Source organism: Papio anubis, chromosome 19, assembly GCF_008728515.1.
Source record: "Papio anubis isolate 15944 chromosome 19, Panubis1.0, whole genome shotgun sequence".
Lineage (NCBI taxonomy): Eukaryota > Metazoa > Chordata > Mammalia > Primates > Cercopithecidae > Papio > Papio anubis.
This window is the reverse complement of record NC_044994.1, coordinates 12,608,425-12,627,736: the sequence shown is the minus strand read 5'-3', so window position 1 is coordinate 12,627,736 and position 19,312 is coordinate 12,608,425. Positions and strand designations below refer to the sequence as shown.

The 19,312-nt window shown below is 47.0% G+C and overlaps 2 protein-coding genes across 7 annotated transcripts in view; one reads left to right on the top strand and one right to left on the bottom strand.

The window, feature by feature from the left end:
• Window positions 1-639: 639 nt before the first annotated feature.
• TYMS (thymidylate synthetase) lies at window positions 640-15,419 on the top strand. 3 transcript variants are annotated; one of them, XR_002518637.1, is made up of 9 exons: window positions 640-1,007; window positions 3,013-3,086; window positions 5,429-5,603; window positions 7,977-8,078; window positions 9,600-9,775; window positions 10,281-10,352; window positions 11,754-11,848; window positions 13,200-13,339; window positions 15,334-15,419. XR_002518637.1 is itself a non-coding variant. In XM_009192487.4 (8 exons), exons 1-8 carry the CDS (start codon window positions 803-805, stop codon window positions 13,219-13,221), a joined length of 921 nt encoding a protein of 306 aa, XP_009190751.1. In that variant the 5' UTR covers window positions 640-802; the 3' UTR covers window positions 13,222-13,403. The 3 variants fall into 3 exon arrangements, 2 of the variants coding, with proteins under 2 accessions (XP_009190751.1, XP_003914259.1); XM_009192487.4 differs by lacking the exon at window positions 15,334-15,419 and having other exon boundaries at window positions 13,200-13,403; XM_003914210.4 differs by lacking the exons at window positions 13,200-13,339; window positions 15,334-15,419 and having other exon boundaries at window positions 11,754-12,095.
• ENOSF1 (enolase superfamily member 1) overlaps window positions 12,605-19,312 on the bottom strand; it is a 39,043-nt gene continuing 32,335 nt past the window's right edge. For all 4 annotated transcript variants that reach the window (XM_009192490.3, XM_031658732.1, XM_017951597.3 and 1 more), the window contains 5 exons: window positions 17,516-17,557; window positions 16,559-16,688; window positions 16,170-16,269; window positions 14,142-14,223; window positions 12,605-13,233 (listed from right to left, as the gene is read on the bottom strand). In XM_009192490.3, the coding sequence (XP_009190754.2) occupies window positions 13,132-13,233; window positions 14,142-14,223; window positions 16,170-16,269; window positions 16,559-16,688; window positions 17,516-17,557 (456 nt within the window). In that variant the 3' untranslated portion in view covers window positions 12,605-13,131. The remainder of the gene's footprint in view (window positions 13,234-14,141; window positions 14,224-16,169; window positions 16,270-16,558; window positions 16,689-17,515; window positions 17,558-19,312) is intronic.

Genomic DNA, 19,312 nt, shown 5'->3' with positions numbered 1-19,312 from the left:
GGAGTCTGGCTCTGTCGCCCGGGCTGGAGTGCAGTGGCCGGATCTCGGCTCACTGCAAGCTCCGCCCCCCGGGTTTACGCCATTCTCCTGCCTCAGCCTCCCGAGTAGCTGGGACTACAGGCGCCCGCCGCCTCGCCCGGCTAATTTTTTGTATTTTTCAGTAGAGACGGGGTTTCACCGTGTTCGCCAGGATGGTCTCGATCTCCCGACCTCGTGATCCGCCCGTCTCGGCCTCCCAAAGTGCTGGGATTACAGGCTTGAGCCACCGCGCCCGGCCTGGAGGTCTTTAATCAAGTAAAAAAGCTGCATTATATCACTTGCTCTGGTTGCAAGCCTTCAGTGATAAAGAATAAATGGAAATAGAAATCACTTATTGAAACAGATCTCAAATAGCAGTTTTGTTGGTAAGACCGCAGGAAAACGTGGGAACTGTGCTGCGGGCTTAGAGAAGGCGCGGTGGACCAGACGGTTCCCCAGGGGAGCAGTCTCTCCGGGCCACCGCACCTGCATCCAGGTTCCCGGGTTTCCGAAGACTCTCAGCTGTTACCCAGGGCTCCGTTCCGAGCCACACCTGTGGCTCCTGAGTTCCCCCCTGGCGCACGCGCTCCAGAGCTGGGGCCGCCTAGACCCCGCCGAGCAGGAAGAGGCGGAGCGCGGGACGGCGGCGGGAAAAAAGCGCGCGGGAGGCGTGCTGCCACTGCACCACTTCGCCTGTCTCCGTCCCGCCGCTCGCTGTGCCACTTCGTCTTCCTCAGTCCCGCCGCTCGCCGTGCCACTTCGCCTGCCTCTGTCCCGCCGCGCCATGCCCGTCGCCGGCTCAGAGCTGCCGCGCCCGCCCTTGCAGCCCGCCTCACAGGAGCGGGACGCCGAGCCACGGCCGCCGCACGGAGAGCTGCAGTACCTGGGGCAGATCGAGCACATCCTCCGCTGCGGCGTCAGGAAGGACGACCGCACGGGCACCGGCACCCTGTCGGTATTCGGCATGCAGGCGCGCTACAGCCTGAGAGGTGACGCCGCGGGCCACTGCGGGACCGGCGGCGGGAAGGAGGGAGGCGCGGCTGGGGAGAGCGCCCGGGAGCTGGCGGGCACTGCGGAGCCCGTTTAGTCCTAACCTCAATCCCGCGAGGGAGGGGACGCATCGTCCTCCTCGCTTTACAGAAGCCGAAACTGAGGCTCCCATTAGAGACGTGACTGGCGCAGGGTAACACACACAGGAGCGACAGCCGGGAGGTGAGCCGGGTCCCAGCGGCTCCACGGCCGTGGCTCGCAGTCACCCCAGAGATGCCGTGGCCCCTAAGGCGGGCATGATCGGGCAGCGTTTGCCCGGTGCTGGAGAGTGAGGGAGAGCTGCCCGGGCTTGACCGGGCGCTGGTCTAAAAGTCCTGGCTTTTGCCCCTCCTCCTTCCTCCCCTGTTGACTGTTCCGCTTTGCAGTTTTCAAAAACTGGAGAGAAAGTGATGTGGGCGGGGCACAGGCGGCGGGAAGAGGAGAGTTGAGGCTGGCGCGGGAACTTGGTTTCCTGGCGGCCTCCCATCCAAGCCCCACGAACCAGCTTTCCTCTTAAACCTTGAAAAGAGAAATTCGGAAGTCCGAGTATAAGTTCTTATTCGTCCTTTCCTCTTTTCCTTTCAGACAGGATCACCCCAGGCAAAAACTAACTGCCTCGCGGGTTATTGGCGTCAGGCTTTCAGGGGACAGTGGGGCGGGGTGGGCACAGGACGTTAGGCAGCCGATGGCCCTGCCTAACGTCACACGGTCCTGTCATCCTGGATCCTGCGCCTGCTGCGTGGGGGAGGGGAGACTCCAAGGTGTGTAAGCCAGGGGCTGACCTTGACGTCTCAGATAAATGGAGCGCAGCCTTGACACAGGGTTGGAGGTGGTTTTGAGTGGGGAAACCCATTCTTGATGAAGCAGATTCACTGTGGTTAGGTAGGGGGAAAGCCCTCTAGCCCACGGAACCATCTAGAGACTGGAATACACACCAGCTGCTGTGGCTGATCCGCGTGGGGCAGCTTGGGGAGTTTCGTCTAAGCAGAGGGATCCACTTTTCTGCAGCTTCAAGCCCAGGGGACTTTGATAAGCCATAGACCTCACTTTTAACCCACCTTTCTGCTTAGACATTGAGCAAGTTACTTCTCTTTTCCTTTTTTTGAGATGGAGTCTTGCTCTGTCGCCCAGGCTGGAGTGCAGTGGCGCGATCTCGGCTCACTGCAACCTCCGCCTCTCGGCTTCACGCCATTCTCCTGCCTCAACCTCCCGAGTAGCTGGGACTACAGGCGCCCGCCACCACGCCCGGCTAAATTTTTTGTATTTTTAGTAGAGACAGGGTTTCACCGTGTTAGTCAGGATGGTCTCGATCTCCTGACCTCGTGATCCGCCCATCTCGGCCTCCCAAAGTGCTGGGATTACAGGCGTGAGCCACCGCGCCCGGCCTCAAGTTACTTCTCATACAGCTTCCCTATATGTTAAAAGTGGAGGAAATAATGCTCCGTAGGCGATTCTGATAAAAGCAGGTGCAAATCTCTCTCTGTTGTCTGAATATCAGCTATACCACAAGAGAGTGTGGGATGAACGAGTACTGCATTTAAAGATAAGTTTTTACACTTTTATTTCTCTGTGGCTCGACACTTCTGATGCCTCCCTTTTTGTCCCTGGGACACAGGCTTGGTGTTGTCTTCACACCTTTGTGACAGGATTAGCACTAGTGGGCAGTGGATAGTAGCTCCTCCCTTTTTCCACATGGTCATCCCTCCTCTTGCCACCATCTCACTGTGTGGAATTCCTGTGTGCAGTGGTCACCCGGGCACAGAGGTGCTGTGTCAGCCTGAACTGGGTTACTGATGTGCCTTGCAGCCTGGCAGCTCCACCCTGATCTCTGGCCCACTTTGCGAGAGTCTAGGCTTTCTGGATGCTCCAGGGCCTCGTGTCCCAGGGCAGTTTTCTTCCCTGAAGAAAGTTGGATGGCATGATCTGTCTTCCTGTCTTGAAACTGTGTGGCAAATTGTTTTTCAGATGAATTTCCTCTGCTGACAACCAAACGTGTGTTCTGGAAGGGTGTTTTGGAGGAGTTGCTGTGGTTTATCAAGGTAAAGAAGTCGCTATTATTAGAAGTCATTAGTCTGTTTTCAACACAGCAGCCAGTGAGATCCTTTCAAAAGTCAAAGCAGCCAGGTGTGGTGGCTCTCGCCTGTAATCCCAGCACTTTAGGAGGCTGAGGCAGATCACCTGAGGTTAGGAATTTGAGACCAGCCTGGCCAATATGGCGAAACCCCCATCTCTACTAATAACACAAAAAATTAGCCAGGTGTGGTGGCACACGCCTGTAATCCCAGCTACTCAGGAGGCTGAGGCATGAGAATTGCTTGAACCCAGGAGGTGGAGATTGTAGTGAACTGAGATCGTGGCACTGCACTCCAGCCTGGGCGACAGAGGGAGAACTTGTCTCAAAAAAAGACAACACAAAAGGTCAAAGCATATCATTCCTCACCCTCAAGCTCTTAGTGGCTCCATTTCACTCAGTAAGAGCCATGGTCCTTATGGGGTCCCTTTTTCAGCTCTGGCCTTAGCTGCTGCTCTCTGCACCAGCCCTGCTGTTCTTGTGAGTTTTTGAGCACACCGGGACATCCCCGCTCCCTGGAACCTTCTTCCCCCACACTTGGCTCCTTCCTTTGAGTCTCTACTCAGGCAAGCCTTCCTAGACCTGATTTAAAACTGTGACTCTTCCCCCAACCTCCTTGGTTTTTCTCCATAGACAAACGTCACCATCTGATGTATGTCAGCCTTTCCCCTCCCCTGTTAGAAGGGGGACGGCAGACAGTAAATCAGTGAAATGTGCTGTAAGCTTTATGAGGGCAGAGGATTTGTTTCTCGTGTTCACTATTGTATCCCTAGGGCCTCAAACACAGCCTGCCACATAGCAGGAGTCAATATGTATTGATCACTAAATATAGATACCATCTGTGTTCCCATGTTCATATAAACTAGAAGAGTCTCTTCAGTAACAAGGTGAACCCCTTCCAGAGGGCTGAGTAGGTAACCTCAGGCCGGGGCCAGAGTGCTCTGAAGACAGGCAGCAGCCCAGCCCAAGCTCCTCTGTGTTCTGTGTCGTGTCCTGGTCTAGAACCAGCAATGTTCTGACCAGTGCTTTTTGGAAGGTAGCTGGAGTCTGGGCTCAGGTCTGGGCCATGCTAGAAGCTGGGATCCCTTCTATAGAGCACTTGGTGTGGCTTGTATGGTCCTGGGGCAAGCCAGACCCAAGCCCTCTTATCCCATTTTAGAAAGTGCTTAAATTTGGATCCAGCCCCAGTCTGCCTTAGCTCTGTATTCTTGGGGTATTTTGTTCTGTATTGGCCTGTCTCGACCGACAATGAGCCTTGGATTTGAAACATATCATCAGAAACCTCAGAAGATGACATTCTTAAACTGGCTAGAGCCTGGTCTGAATGGATGAAAAGGAGAGACTTTTGAAGCAATATGTAAAAGACTGAGAAATGATTTGTTGGGAATAAAGAAAATCGGGACAAACTCAACAATAGAAAGGAAGCAGGAGACTCAGGAATAAAATGCATTCCCCTGTTTCAACTTAATGCTTGAATTCAGGATTCTAAGAAGTCCTTGCCAGGAACATCAGACTCACCTCTGATAGTCATAGTCAGAGTTACTCCATTGGCGACTCGATCAATACAGGAGTTGATGCACCTGTACTGTAAAATACTGATTAGTCTGATCATTAGGAATATCCTGCCAGGTAGCAGATACACAGAACAGATTGCATGTAGACATTAAATTCGTTTTGGGATATCACATGTAGACAACACATTTGATTAGGAAACAAAAAACTGTCAGATCGGTGGATATCACTTAGAGGTGTTTAGTCTAGAAAGCTTAGTTGGGGGGAATGGAAGAAAAGATCTGAGAGGGTGGTTCCAAAGAAGGGATCAGACTGTCCTAAAGCCCTCAGGAATCTGGGCTGGGACCAGCCTGCTTAAAGTTAGGATGGGCAGCTGGGCGCAGTGGCTCACACCTGTAATCCCAGCACTTTGGGAGGCCAAGGTGGGCGGATCACCTGAGGTCGGGAGTTTGAGACCAACATGGAGAAACCCCATCTCTACTAAAAATACAAAATTAGCCGGGTGTGTTGGCGCATGCCTGTAATCCCAGCTACTCGGGAGGCTGAGGCAGGGGAATCACTGGAACCCAGGAGGTAGAGGTTGCTGTGAGCCGAGATCACACCATTGCACTCCAGCCTGGGCAACAAGAGCGAAACTCAAAAAAAAAAAAGGATGGGTTCCATATGGTGATGTCAAGTGCCCACCTCCCAGCAAGTCAGCAGGGGCCAGAGGCCCTTGTAGGTGGTGTCTTGGGGGGATCAACTGAGATGGCTCAGGATTTACTTGGATGCCTGCTCTGCCCTCCCCATCTCTTCCAGGGATCCACAAATGCTAAAGAGCTGTCTTCCAAGGGAGTGAAAATCTGGGATGCCAATGGATCCCGAGACTTTTTGGACAGCCTGGGGTTCTCCGCCAGAGAAGAAGGGGACTTGGGTCCAGTTTATGGCTTCCAGTGGAGGCATTTTGGGGCAGAATACAGAGATATGGAATCAGGTGAGGAGACAGAACAATGCCTTCCATTTCCTGAGTGCCCTTCCTGGCATGTGTTTGCTCTGTTGTTTTAGATAAGGTCTGGGGGATGAGTCAGTGTCCCAGGAGCTGATGTATAGCTTTGACCTTGTGAGGGGTGGTGCCAGTGAAGCCACAATTAAGCCTCATGAAGGCCATTTCACACTCTTGATGATTAGTACTTACTGGGTGCTTGGCACTTTCCATACCTGTGTCATCGGCAGATAGCTGCATGGTTGGTGTTTGTGTTGGGGAATGGGAAGTTCATCCGTGGGACAAGGGACAAAATGCCCCCATTGCTTTGTGGTAGCTTTAATTGCCCTTTCAAGGCTGAGCCACAGCGTGCTGTAGGTGGCGTAGCTGTGAAGCACAGTGCCAGGGTCACCCTCTGCTGCCAGCTCTGCAGATGTGGAGAAAGAATGAAACATCTCACTCCTGGACTTCCACTTTACTGTCACTGTTGGTGTCACTTCTTGCTGGATGTCAGCCCAGCCCCTCCCACCTGTCCCTAGGAAAAGCAGATGCCACCTTGGGATGTGGGGGTTGTGTGTGCAATTTACTAGCTGGGCAGAGACCAGCAACCTGGAGAGCATGTGTCTCATCTAAGGGGACAGTCACAATTTACCTCCAGCCACCTGGAGGAATTTGGGCCTGGTGATGTCAGAATTATTCGATAAAAGCCTAAATTCTACATTTTATGTGCAATCATGAGATCTTTTAAATGTTAGTAGTTTCAGGAAGTTTAAAAATGCTGTGTGGACCTAGAATAGGCAGGTTCCTAAAGGCAGAAAGTGGAATGGTGGTTGCCAGGGACCGGGGAACAGGGAGGAATGCGGAGTTCATGTTTAATGGGCACAGAGGTTTTATTAGGGATGATGAAAAAGTTCGGGAGATGGATAGTGGTGATGGTTGCACAACATCGGGCATGTGCTGAATGCCTCTGAATTGCACACATAAAAATGGTAAGTTTGATGTTACGTGTACTTTATCACAATGAAAACAGTTGCTGTGTGGGCCAGGTTATTTGTGCAGGTAAGTGTTCTTTAGGTCGTTGCCTGCACCTCAGTTGTAGGGTGTCCTTAGGATGTGAGGCTACTCCCCTGGCTTAATGATGCTTTAAATCCTGCCTAGTGTTCAATTATTTCTTGGCACTGAAGAGGCCTAATAAAATTACGGTTTTAGTTTACAGTTGTATGAGTGCTTAGCTGTTGGATTTTAGTAGGGAAGTTTGTCCCTTCCTGTTTTTGATTTTGTTTTACAGACTCACAGGACATTTTTTTAAAAAAACGCACAGGAAGTTTCCCTGGACTGTACCCAGTTTCCTCCAGTGATAGTGTCTTGGGTAACATGCTGTATACATTCACATTGGTGCATTCTTCAGAGTTGTCAGATTTTGCTAGTTTTACGTGCACTTGTATATGTGTATATTTGCAATTTTAGCACATGTAGATTGTTGTAACCACTACAATCAAGTTACAGAACTACACCACCACAGTTTTATCTTTTTAAAATCTTCGATGTTACCTTTTTCAGAACTGTGACCATGAGAGGACTTTCCTCCCAAAATTTTGAGAACTACTGAACCAGAATATAGTCTGACACTAATAGGCAGAAATTTAACCAGAGGAGATTATGAAGCTCCGCACTTCAGTTAACAAATCACTTCTCAGAATCTCAGATGGAACAAATCAGTTCCATCTCAGAAGGAAGGAAAGGGATTAAAATTCAGAAACCAGAGATGGGAGCAAAGTACAAGGTGGTATAATCATTATAGAGGTTTCTTGACGTTTCCAAGTCAGTCGTGTGTTGAGCTGCTAAACTCTAAAGTAATTTTAGGTGGAAGTGTTGGAAGCATGCTGCTGAGGTAATAGAAAGGAATCCATGGTCTTCTGTTAGTTGGAAAGTACATGGAATGCTATATTCTACATAAGATACAATACTTTCTGTGAGACAAGGATAAACTAAATTTGTCAGTGAAATTGTGACAAGAATTGTTGATGGGTTTAGAGCGTAAGTTCGTGGGGAGCACTGGAAGAAATTAAGATTGTTGAGATTAGAAAGGGTTAGCTATGAGGGGAACAGGAGGAGGTGACTCCATGACAGACCAGATATTCAAAGGACTGTGTAAAAGAGGAAATAGACTTTGTTAGGGCTCCAGAGGACAGAGCCGGGAGTCAGACAGGGCCTTGAACTCAACCCACCGAGATCTGCAAACTTTATGGAATGCACCAGGTATCTTGTAGCCATGGGTCAAGGGGGGACCCTGGGTGAGAGGCTGTAATAGATGACCTCTAAGGCCATCTCATGACATGTGTGATTAATGTGTGTACCTGTCCTCTCTTTTTGACAATTCTACAGATTATTCAGGACAGGGAGTTGACCAACTGCAAAGAGTGATTGACACCATCAAAACCAACCCTGACGACAGAAGAATCATCATGTGTGCTTGGAATCCAAGAGGTTGAAAGAACCCCATCATCTTCATTTATACTAACCATACTCTTAGAGGGAAGCAATGTGGTTTTGTGCAGAGGCACCTGAGGGAGGCAGGACCCTGGGAACTTCCCCCAGCCACATGGTTGGTTGTGTGACCTTGGGCAAGTCACATTTCGCTCCACTTTCACCTTCAGATCATGAGGTTGGGTCCAGATGATTTTCTTTTTTTTTTTTTTTTTTCCCTGAGACAGAGTTTTGCTCTGTCGTCCAGGCTGGAATGCAATGGTGTGATCTTGGTTCACTGCAACCTCTGCCTCCCGGGTTCAAATGATTCTCCTGGCTCTGCCTCCCGAGTAGCTGGGATTACAGGCATGCACCACCACGCCCAGCTAATTTTGTATTTTTAGGAGAGATGGGGTTTCACCATGTTGGTCAGGCTGGTCTCGAACTCCTGACCTCAGGTGATCTGCCTGCCTCGGCCTCCCCACCAGATGATCTTAATTTGTGTATTTATACTCATTCTTACTCTGAAAAGGGCTTTAAATTGCCTAGAAACTACATGTAAGGTGTTAACATTTTAAATGGAAGCCGATGAAGTTCTAGGTCGCTGCCACCTCACTAACATTTTTAACAATTATACTGTAAAATTCAGCTCTACCAGGGTGTAGAGCCAGGTGTGGTGGCTCAAACTTGTAATTCCAACAACTCCAGAGGCCAAGGCAAGAGGATGAGTTGAACCCAGGAATTTGAGGCTGTAGTGAGTCATGATCATGCCACTGCACTCCAGCCTGGGCAAGAGTGAGACCCCGAATATTTAAAAACAAGAACAACAACAACAAACTCTATCAGGATATCATAGTACTTAGGATGGAATATTTGCATCTGTAATAAAGACTTTTTTTTTTTTTTTTTTTTTTTGAGACACAGTCTCACTCTGTTGCCCTAGGCTGGAGTGCAGTGGTGTGATCTCAGCTCACAGCAACCTCCACCTCCCAGGTTCAAGTGAGTTCCCTTCCTCAGCCCCCGAGTGGCTGGGACCACAGGCATGTGAATTTTTGTATTTTTAGTAGAAACGGGGTTTCACTGTGTTGGCCAGGCTGGTCTCGAACTCAGGTTGGCCTCAAGTGATCTGCCCACCCTGGCGTCCCAGTGTTGGGATTACACGCATGAGCCACTGTGCCTGGCCATGTAATAGAGACTTTTAATATAGGAGGGTGTACCAGAAGCACCAGTTCCCTGTGGCAAACAGAATTATTCCTGCTGTATTTGTAATTTGGTGCCACGAAGGTAGCCCAGATCCCTTCAGCTCTGATGGAAGAGCATTGCTTCAGCGGACATCTGCAGAAAGCTTGTGCCAATGGATAGTCTCCCTCAGGTCCGTGCCATTGCTGCAGGGGCTGTGGGTTATGGACATCACTGCAGCCCAGTAGCTCTCCTGGTCTCCACCATATGAGTTGGCTTGTTTTTCTCCTGTTTTACTTGGCCTTTAGCTGTGGTCTTTCAAACCACCACCCCTCCTCATCTTCCTCTGTGCTGGTTCCTCAGATCTTCCTCTGATGGCACTGCCTCCATGCCATGCCCTCTGCCAGTTCTATGTGGTGAACAGTGAGCTGTCCTGCCAGCTGTACCAGAGATCGGGAGACATGGGCCTAGGTGTGCCTTTCAACATCGCCAGCTACGCCCTGCTCACGTACATGATTGCGCACATCACGGGCCTGAAGGTGGGCTGTCCCGGGAAGGGTGACTTGTGAGCCTAACACACTGAGCTCTTCAGTTCTTTAATATGGGAAGACGAATTGCAGAGAGTTTAGTCTCTGATGAGTTTTTAATTTGATATGTGTAAGACGTGAGCGGGCTTTTACTTTGAAACCTTCCTTTTCTGGAAGGTTTTCTGGCCCTGTGGTATATGCACTAACAGATCTATACAGGTTGTTTGTGATACGGCTTCTATGAATTTTCTCAAAAGCTGAGGTTGGGTGTGGTGGCTCATGCCTGTAATCCCAGCACTTTGGGAGACTGAGGCAGGAGCAATTACTTGAGGTCTGGAGTTCAATACCAGCCTGGGCAACAAAACAAGATCCTGTCGCCACAAAAAAATGGAAAAGCTACACTAAATTATCATTTTTTTTAAAGCCTTGAGGTGTCTGCATACTCTAATGTTTTTAAATGATGTTTTAAAGGAATTGAAACTAACATACTGTTCTGCTTTCTCCCCCGGGTTTATAGCCAGGTGACTTTGTACACACTTTGGGAGATGCACATATTTACCTGAATCACATCGAGCCACTGAAAATTCAGGTGAGAATTAGATGTTATACTTCTGGGTTTGATACCTTCTCTTGATAAAAGGTTGATTGTGGAGCAGGCATCTGCTCAATGCTGTGTCCAAGATAAAGATGGCTGCTCCGAATGCAGGGCTTCAGTTTAGGGAGAAGTGGTGGGCAGGACAAGGCAGGCATCTGCCTCAGCACCCATGGGCACTTAACACGTCAGGTGCTGTGTGGTACTAAGCACCAGTACCAGAGGGAAGAGCCACATTCAGGCCAGGGGATTGTCCAAAAGGGGGCATTTAAATTCATTTTAACTTGAAGAAGAATTGAAGTGCAAATGTTTTTCCCTTTTTTTTTTTTTTTTTTGAGATGCAGTCTTTCTCTGTTGGCCAGGCTGGAGTGTGCAGTGGTGCGATTTTGGCTCACTGCAACCTCCGCCTCCCAGGTTCAAGCAATTCTCCTGCCTCAGCCTCCCAAGTAGCTGGGATTACAGGTGCGTGCCACCACACCCAGTTAATTTTTGTATTATTAGTAGAGATGGGGTTTCCTCATGTTGGCCAGGCTGTTCTCAAACTCCTGACTTCAGGTGATCCGCCTGCCTCAGCCTCTGAAAGTTCGGGAATTACAGGCATAAGCCACCACCCTGGCCATAAATATTTTTCATTAATTTTACATTAAGTACAATATTTAGGTCTAAACTTCAAAAGTCTTTTGAAATCCCTAAATTATAGCAGCCAACAATTGATTTGAAATGGCAATAAAAATATAAGTTCATCTGCTTCATGAGCCTTAAGGAAAAAAACTCAGAACCAGAGACTTTTTAGCCCCTTCCAGGTTAGATTCAGGTTTTAAAAGTTACTCCTTTGAGGGAGTTTGACTGCTCTTGAGTGGCGGGTGACTTTAGGCTTATTCTCTCTGGCTTTCTGCTCCAGTCGTTTTTAGACATAGTAAGAAGTTGTAACCTGTCTTCACATCCTAATTGCCACTGTCTGTTCATCCCAGGAATCCTGGCTTTCATCCCTTTCTATTCACTGTCCATGCATGTTATCTTTCCTTCTTTCTGCCAGGGACAGATGGGTTAGGGATTGTGGAATTCAAGTAAACTTAGAGCTACTATGAGTTACAAATTGACTGTGTTTCTGTCTTTAATAAATTTGCCAAGAGTGATTAAAAGAACTTACACCTGATGAGGCGCCAGGCTCCTGACACTGTAATGTCACAAAATACCCTTTACTCTTGATCTGTGCAAGAAAACAGCTGGTTGCGCTCCAATCATGTTACATAACCTATGGCAAGGTATCGACAGGATCATACTCCTGTAAAATAAAACTTTGTTGATCACCTCTTGTGTGCTTGTTTCATGCACATGAGGAGCAATTACTACAGGTTGTACAATTATGGCAAAATAATGATCTTATTTTTTTTTTAGCTTCAGCGAGAACCCAGACCTTTCCCAAAGCTCAAAATTCTCCGAAAAGTTGAGAAAATTGATGACTTCAAAGCTGAAGACTTTCAGATTGAAGGGTACAATCCGCATCCAACTATTAAAATGGAAATGGCTGTTTAGGGTGCTTTCAAAGGAGCTTGAAGGATATTTTCAGTCTTTAGGGGTTGGGCTGGATGCAGAGGTAAAAGTTCTTTTTGCTCTAAAAGAAAAAGGGACTAGGTCAAAAATCTGTCTGTGGCCTATCAGTTATTAATTTTTAAGGATGTTGCCACTGGCAAATATAACTGTGCCAGTTCTTTCCATAATAAAAGGCTTTGAGTTAACTCACTGAGGGTATCTGAAAACGCTGAGATGATGAACAAAGGAGAATGAAATGTATATGCTCTTAGCAAAAACACGTGCGTGCATTGCAATCCCACGTCCTTATAAAGAAGGTTGGTGAATTTTAAGAATTTCACAAGCTTCCCTCAAATCTGCGGGAGCTGAGTAACACCATCAATCATGATGTAGAGTGTGGTTATGAACATTTAAAGTTACAGTCGTTTTATATGTTGCTATAAAAAAGAAGTGTTCTGCATTTGTCCACGCTTTGTTCATTCTGTAGTGCCACTTACCTGCTCAGTTCCTTCCTAAAATAGATTTAAAGAACTCTTCTAAGTAAACACGTGCTATATTCTGGTTTGGATGCTACTTAAAAGAGTAGATTTTAGAAATAGTGACTATATTTTGTCCTATTTTTCTCATTTTAACTGCATCTTATCCTCAAAATATAATGACCATTTAGGATAGAGTTTTTTTTTTTTTTAACTTATAACCTTAAAGGGTTATTTTTAAATAGTCTATGGACTGCCATTTTGCCCTCATTAGCTTCAGCATGGTGTGACTTCTCTAATAATTAAGCAAGAAAAAGATGCATAACCACTTCAGGGTTAATCAGTGAAATCTTTTTCCCTTTACTTTGTACCAGATACCCCCTGGTGTTGCATAACTATTTTTATTCTAATTTATGACAAGTGTTAAATAGAACCAAGAATTATTCCAACAAGTTATGCAACGTGTTGCTTATTTTCAAAGTACAGTTTAATGTCTAGGTGCCAGCCCTTGATAGATATTTTGTAAGAACATCTTCCTGGACTTTGGGTTAGTTAAATCTAGACTTATTTAAGTATTAAGTAGGATAATGTGTATTGATTTGCTAAAAGAATCAAGTAATAATTACTTAGCTGATTCCTGAGGGTAGTATGACTTTTCATTGAACTAATCTTGGTAGGATTTTTAAAAATCCATTTCTGTAAAACTATTTCCAAGAAATTTTAAGCCTTTTCACTTCAGAAAGGAAAAAGATGTTGGGGCTGAGCACTTAATTTTCTTGAGCAGCAAGGAGTTTCTTCCAAACTTCACCATCTGGATACTGGTGTTTCTTTACAGATTCCTCCTTCATTTCTGTTGAGTAGCCGGGATCCTATCAAAGACCAAAAAAAATGAGGCATGTTAACAACCAACTGGAACAAAAACAGATTTTATGTATTTATGCTGCTCCAAGAAATGCTTTTACGTCTAAGCCAGAGGTAATTAATTATTTATTTTTTATTTTTTGAGATGGAGTCACTCCATCTGTTGCCCAGGCTGCAGTACAGTGGCATAATCTTGGCTCACTGCAACCTCCACCTCCCAGGTTCAAGTGATTCTCCTGCCTCAGCCTCCCATGTAGCTGGGATCACAGGCACCTGCCACCATGCCTGGCTAATTTTTTGTATTTTTTTGTAGAGACGGAGTTTCACCATATTGGCCAGGCTGGTCTTGAACACCTGACCTCAAATGATCCACCTGCCTTGGCCTCCCAAAATGTTGGGATTACAGGCGTAAGCCACCACACCCAGCCCCAAATTAATATTTTTAAAATAAGTTTTGAGATTGTTGGAAATAGGGCAGAGGGACACATTTTACTGGCTACTTGCCAGTTAGTTAACTCATCAAACTCTTTGATAATAGTTTGACCTCTGTTGGTGAAAATGAGTCATGGTCTCTTGAACATGATCAGAATAAACGGCCCTAACCACACAATTGTAGTCAAAACTTTTTAGGTCCCTAACTTGCTAGAAGGTGCCAGGTTTTTTTGCACAAGGAGTGCAAATGTTAAGATCTCCACTGGTGAGGAAAGGCTAGTGTTACAGAAGCCTTGTCAGAGGCAATTTAACCTCCAAGCCCTGGCCCTCAGGCCTGAGGATTTTGATACTGACAACTGAAGAACCGTTTGTTTCTGGATATTGCAAATAGGAGTCAAAGCTTGGTGCTCCATGGTCTAGTTCACGAGACAGGCATGGTAGTGGCTGGCAGCATCTCTGCAGGGGCCCCCAGGCCACAGCTCACCTTGGGAGGCATGTAGGAAGCCCGCTGGATCATCACGGGATACTTGAAATGCTCGTGCAGGTGGTCAACATACTCACACATCCTAGGAGGAGGGAATCAGATTGGGGCAATGATGTCTGAAGTCGGATTATTCACATGGTGCTAACTTAAAGCAGAAGGGGCAAGTACCACTCAGAAATGACAGTGTGGGCCAAGGCTTAGCTGTGTTACCATGCGTTTCTAGGCAAGTTCCTAAACCTCTGTGCCTCAGGTGCTTTTCTTCTAAAATATAGCAATGTGGGGTGGGGACTTTGATGAAATGAACACACGAAGTCCCTCTAGAGGTTTTGTGATGCCCTTTAAAAGGCACCAATTCAGACTCTAAATATCCGGAATTATTTGGGTTCCTCTGGTCAAAAGTTAGATGAATAGATTAAAATCACCAAATTTTGTGATCTATTTTTTAAGAAGTGTTTGTATTTTTTCCTATGGCTGCATTAGCTGCCAGGGCCTTGGGGTTTTTTTGGCTGGGAGGGCTGTTTTGTCACTGCCTCAGCTGGGCATCTAGGAAGCATTAGCACTGTGGACTTTCTCGGTGCACTTTGCACCTGATAAACAATCTGAACAGGTCCATGGGACCACAACTGAGGGAGGTGGGACACACCCACCTCCATCCAAGAACCGAGACATCTAGGGAACCAAACCCAGATGCAGAACAATAAAATATATTCCATGCTCTCCACCCAAAAAAATAAAATCACCAAATGAGGTTCCTTTCAGCTATACAAATGATTGAGATGAAGAGCAGAGGATTTAGAATCGGGGCAATCTGGGTTCAGGTTCTGCGTCAGCCACTTTGTAGTTCTGAGCCTTGGGGCCAGCAACCGAGATCTGCTGCCTGACTTCCATCACCTGTTATTGAACAGCTGTGACAGGCAGGCTGATATGGTTTGGATTTGTGTCCCTGCCCAAATCTCATGTTGAACTGTAATCCCCAGTGTTGGCGGCGAGGCCTGCTGGGAGGTGATTGGATCATGGGAAGTGGTCCTTCATGAATAGTTTGGTACCCTTTCCTTGGTGCTATTCCCGAGATAGTTATCACAAGATCTGTTGTTTAAAAGCGTGTAGCATCTTCCCCCCTCACTCTCTCTTCCTCCTGCTCTTTGCCATAATAAGTGCTTATTCCCCCTTTGCCTTCCACCATGACTGCAAGTTTCCAGAAGTTGAGTAGAAGTCGCTATGCTTCCCGTGCAGCCTGCAGAACTGTAAGCCAATTAAATCTCTCTTCTTTATAAATTACCCAGTCTCAGGTATTTTTTTATAGCAGTGCAAGAATAGACTAACACAGTATAAAATAGTTCTGCTATATTAAAAGACAGCACCTGTCTACTCACTACCCCCCTGAAGAGAAACAGTTACCATTATTACTGAAGCCTCCTATGTACCCTCAAGGGTCCTATTTATCTCTCACAGTCCTGAATTTGGCGTTTCCCTTTCCCAGTGAATGCTTTTTTGCCTTTGCTATATACTTGCAGTGATCTTTCTGTGGGACATTTAATTCCAGGAGACAAGAAAAGTGTAATAAGCAAAACCCTATGTGTGCAGATGACTGGAAGGAGATTGTCCTAATTTAAAAGACCAACTGGGGCATTCTGAGAAATAAGATGAAATAAATGTATGTCTACACCATGGAAGACTCCAGTACTGGGAAGAGGAGATGGGACAGAAGTATAGAATACACGTGATGAAAACAGGAGCTGGTTAAGGGAGTAGTGTGGTTGCAAGCCTCACTCTCAATGTACTTAAAAAGTAAAGTGAGTCAGCTACCAGACCCTATCCTAGGAGGCAAAATGACTGTTCGTTGGTGGGTCTCTGCTGTTACTGCCCTGTGTGGAGAAGTGGAAGCAGAACCCACTCCGCCTGAGAGTTACAGGACGGGCCAGTGGACAAGGTCTTAGTGTTTTTTGGTCATGAAGGCAGAATTTACAAGCTCTGGCCTAGACTGAGGGACCCTACTGAAGCAGAAAGTATTAATCCCACATTACTGACCTGTTTTTAAGGCTTGCAGAGACTGATATGTAGTCAAATATAATCAAGTGCTGCACCAGTTCACAGAGGCCAACTCCACCAGCATGGGGGCAAACAGGAACTAAAAGGAAATTGTTTCTATTTAATACCAAGAGTAGGGCAGGGAGAGGAAGGGGTGAAAGGGAACTTTCTGGTTTTTCTTATTGCCCACAGGTGATTAAATCATTCATTAATATTTAGGGATGAAATTCCAAGATGAAAATCAATAATTCCCGGATTAAGGCTAAATGAGTTAGAAGAAATCAAAATGGCAAACTAGAGACTCCACGTGTGAACTGCAAGCCATCAAGGGAGGTGTCTGATTAGTGGGGAAATGAAGGTCTGGTCTGCAGCCACTGCAGCACCCTTACTTTCAAACTTTTTGGCCATCAGCAATACTGAGAGGTTCTCATTGACACTGCCCAGTCTGCAACTGTCAATCTGGAGGAACTGCAGGGCCTTCGCCTGTAGGAGTTGCTTAAATATCACTCTATTGTGGCACTGGAAATAGAATTGAACATAACACCAACAGAAGAGTCAGCCTTGGCCCTCAGGATCTCTAAAACCTGGCAACACGGCCCCTCTATGCCAATCATTACTCATCAGTGGCCTTCGGGAAGCCCAGACTGTATTTTGTCTTTGTTCTCGCCGGGCATGAGGCACGTTTTTCTAGTGTGGGCAGGGACCTTGTGCTCACTTCTTTACAAATCTGCTAATGCAACAGTGTGAGTCAGGGTAAAATCACACTGGCTCGCCATTTATGAGGGAATGACTGTCACAGCGACTGATAAGTGGGAGATGAACTGAAGCATCAGGATGAAATACGGTGACAGTGATGAGCAGGTGGCACAGACGACAACGCGGAACCGTGGCAGAGCAGTATTGCTCCTTTTGCCGGGAAAACAGAGACTCTGCTCCTCACGCTGCTCTGCTCGTGGGCTGACTGCAGCAGGTTTTGGCAGGCACTTGGGCTTCATTTATAAGCTCAAAAAGTGAACGCAGTCATGTTTATTCAATTTGAAAGCTGGCTTTCTTAACACCATTTTCTGCCCTTGCAATAGCAACTTTAAATTGCTGCCTTGTCAACTTCAATTAGACCCTTTGAAAAACATAACTGATCTTAGTCATATAAATTGGAGAAATAGCCACAAACTTTTTCTGTATCTGACTAGACTCTGATAAAATGACCCAGTTTCTAAGATGATGAAAATTTCCCAACTGAAAGTACAGCAGGTGATGGAGCCTAACACACGACTGTGTCCTTGGTCGCTGGTCAGCGTGTACTGACCCCAAGGGGATGTCACTCACCTGTTGGGGGCGTCACTCACCTGTTCTCCTGTGGCAATGCCAATTCCTAATGGGACGAGTGCCTATAAAATAGAAGGCAGCCTGGTGTTATTTTCCTAAGTTTTGAACTGCAACTCCTAATGTTTAAAAACATTTATAGTTGAAGGAGGAAACGGCCCTGCTGTTGAGCCATGTGAAGACTCAAGACTGGCAAAGGATGTCCAGGGGAACACATGCATTCAGGAGGGCTCTGCATCTGCAGAGGAGAAGGTGAGCCCTGCTGAGCTGCCACCACCAGCCCTGTTCCTGACCAGGGCTCTGCAGATGTCCTTCTGCAGTGTCCTGGCCCATGCTCCAGCTGCGCTCCTCCCAACATGGACGGCACCTCCTTCTGCAGCCTGCGCAGTGGCATAAGGACAGGGCCACTTGGACTGGCTCATTGTGAACTCACAGGGTCCAACTTTTGGCCGACTCCTTCCTGTGGGTCATCACTCTGTCATTTCCCTTCTTCTTGCCTCCCTGAGAAACCTCCTTCTAGAACCCTCTCATATCTTTTTTTTTTTTTTTTTTTTTTTTTTGAGACCAAGTCTTGCTCTGTCACCCAAGCTGGAGTGCAGTGGCATGATCCTGGCTCACTGCAATGTCTGCCTCCCAGGCTGAAGAGATTCTCGTGCCTCAGCCTCCCAAGTAGCTGGGATTACAGGTGCACGCCACCATGCTGGCTAATTTTTGTATTTTTAATAGAGTTGGGGTTTTGCCATGTTGGCCAGTCTGGTCTCAAACTCCTGACCTCAGATGATCCTCCCGTCTCAGCTTCCCAAAGTGTTGGGATTACAGATGTGAGCCACTACACCTGGCCTCGTGTCTTTGTTGATTCCAAAATCCTCTTCCTTAAGGCAGGAAAAATCCGTGAAAAAAAACTAAAAAAAAAAAAATTCCTCTTCCTTCCAGCTCAGTGGGTGGCCTTAGACCTCAATCTGCAGATTAGGCTGAGACCACTGCTCACCTGGTAGACTCCTCACCTGCTGAGGTACTGGACTCTGCACCTGAACACAGCCCTGCTGCTCTCTGTCCTCTCACCTGGTCCCTGAACACTACCTCACTCACCTGCCACCTGGCCTCTGGGCAGTCCATCCATCCTCTACTGGGACTGCGACTCCACAGCTACTCTGCGAAGGCATCCTTGGTTTCTCCCTGGTTTCCCTTCCCTTTGTTTAGGATAATAGCAATCACACTAATAGCTCACATTTTTGGAGCTCTGAGTACCTGCCAGGCGCTGTGCAAAACACTGTCTTCAATGATTCCTGGTCTCAATCCCATAGGAGAGAAGCCATCGTTATCCCCATTTTATAGAAAATGAGAAAACAGGTGTGCCGGGTTTGAACTGTTCCTGGATCACAAAGCTAGAAAGTGGTAGAGCCTGGGTTGGAACACCACTGATCCCAGAGCCAGAGGAGGCATCTGAATCAGACTAAGCCAACTACTCAGCAGAAAAATCCCTTCATTCAGCAGCCAAGTATCCCTGATTCCAGTGCTGGCCCTGAGTCTCATGGGATGTGTGGCCTTGGGCAAGCCCCGCCTGTGCCACCCAAGGCCTCGGCCTTCTCATCTGCAGAAGGTCTTAGTTTGAGCAGATGGTCTCTAAGGCACCGTTTCAAGCTAACATTTTATGCTTCTTAAAATTTCTAATTTAAGTACCCTTGGTTCTTTATCTCAAAAGAGAAGAGAAAGGGAGAAACGGAGGACGGGGGAGGAAGAAAGGCCATTTGACTTATTTGTTCTACCATTTTAAGCATATATGTCAGACTAGGGGCCAAATGTTTTTCTTCCTTTTCAAT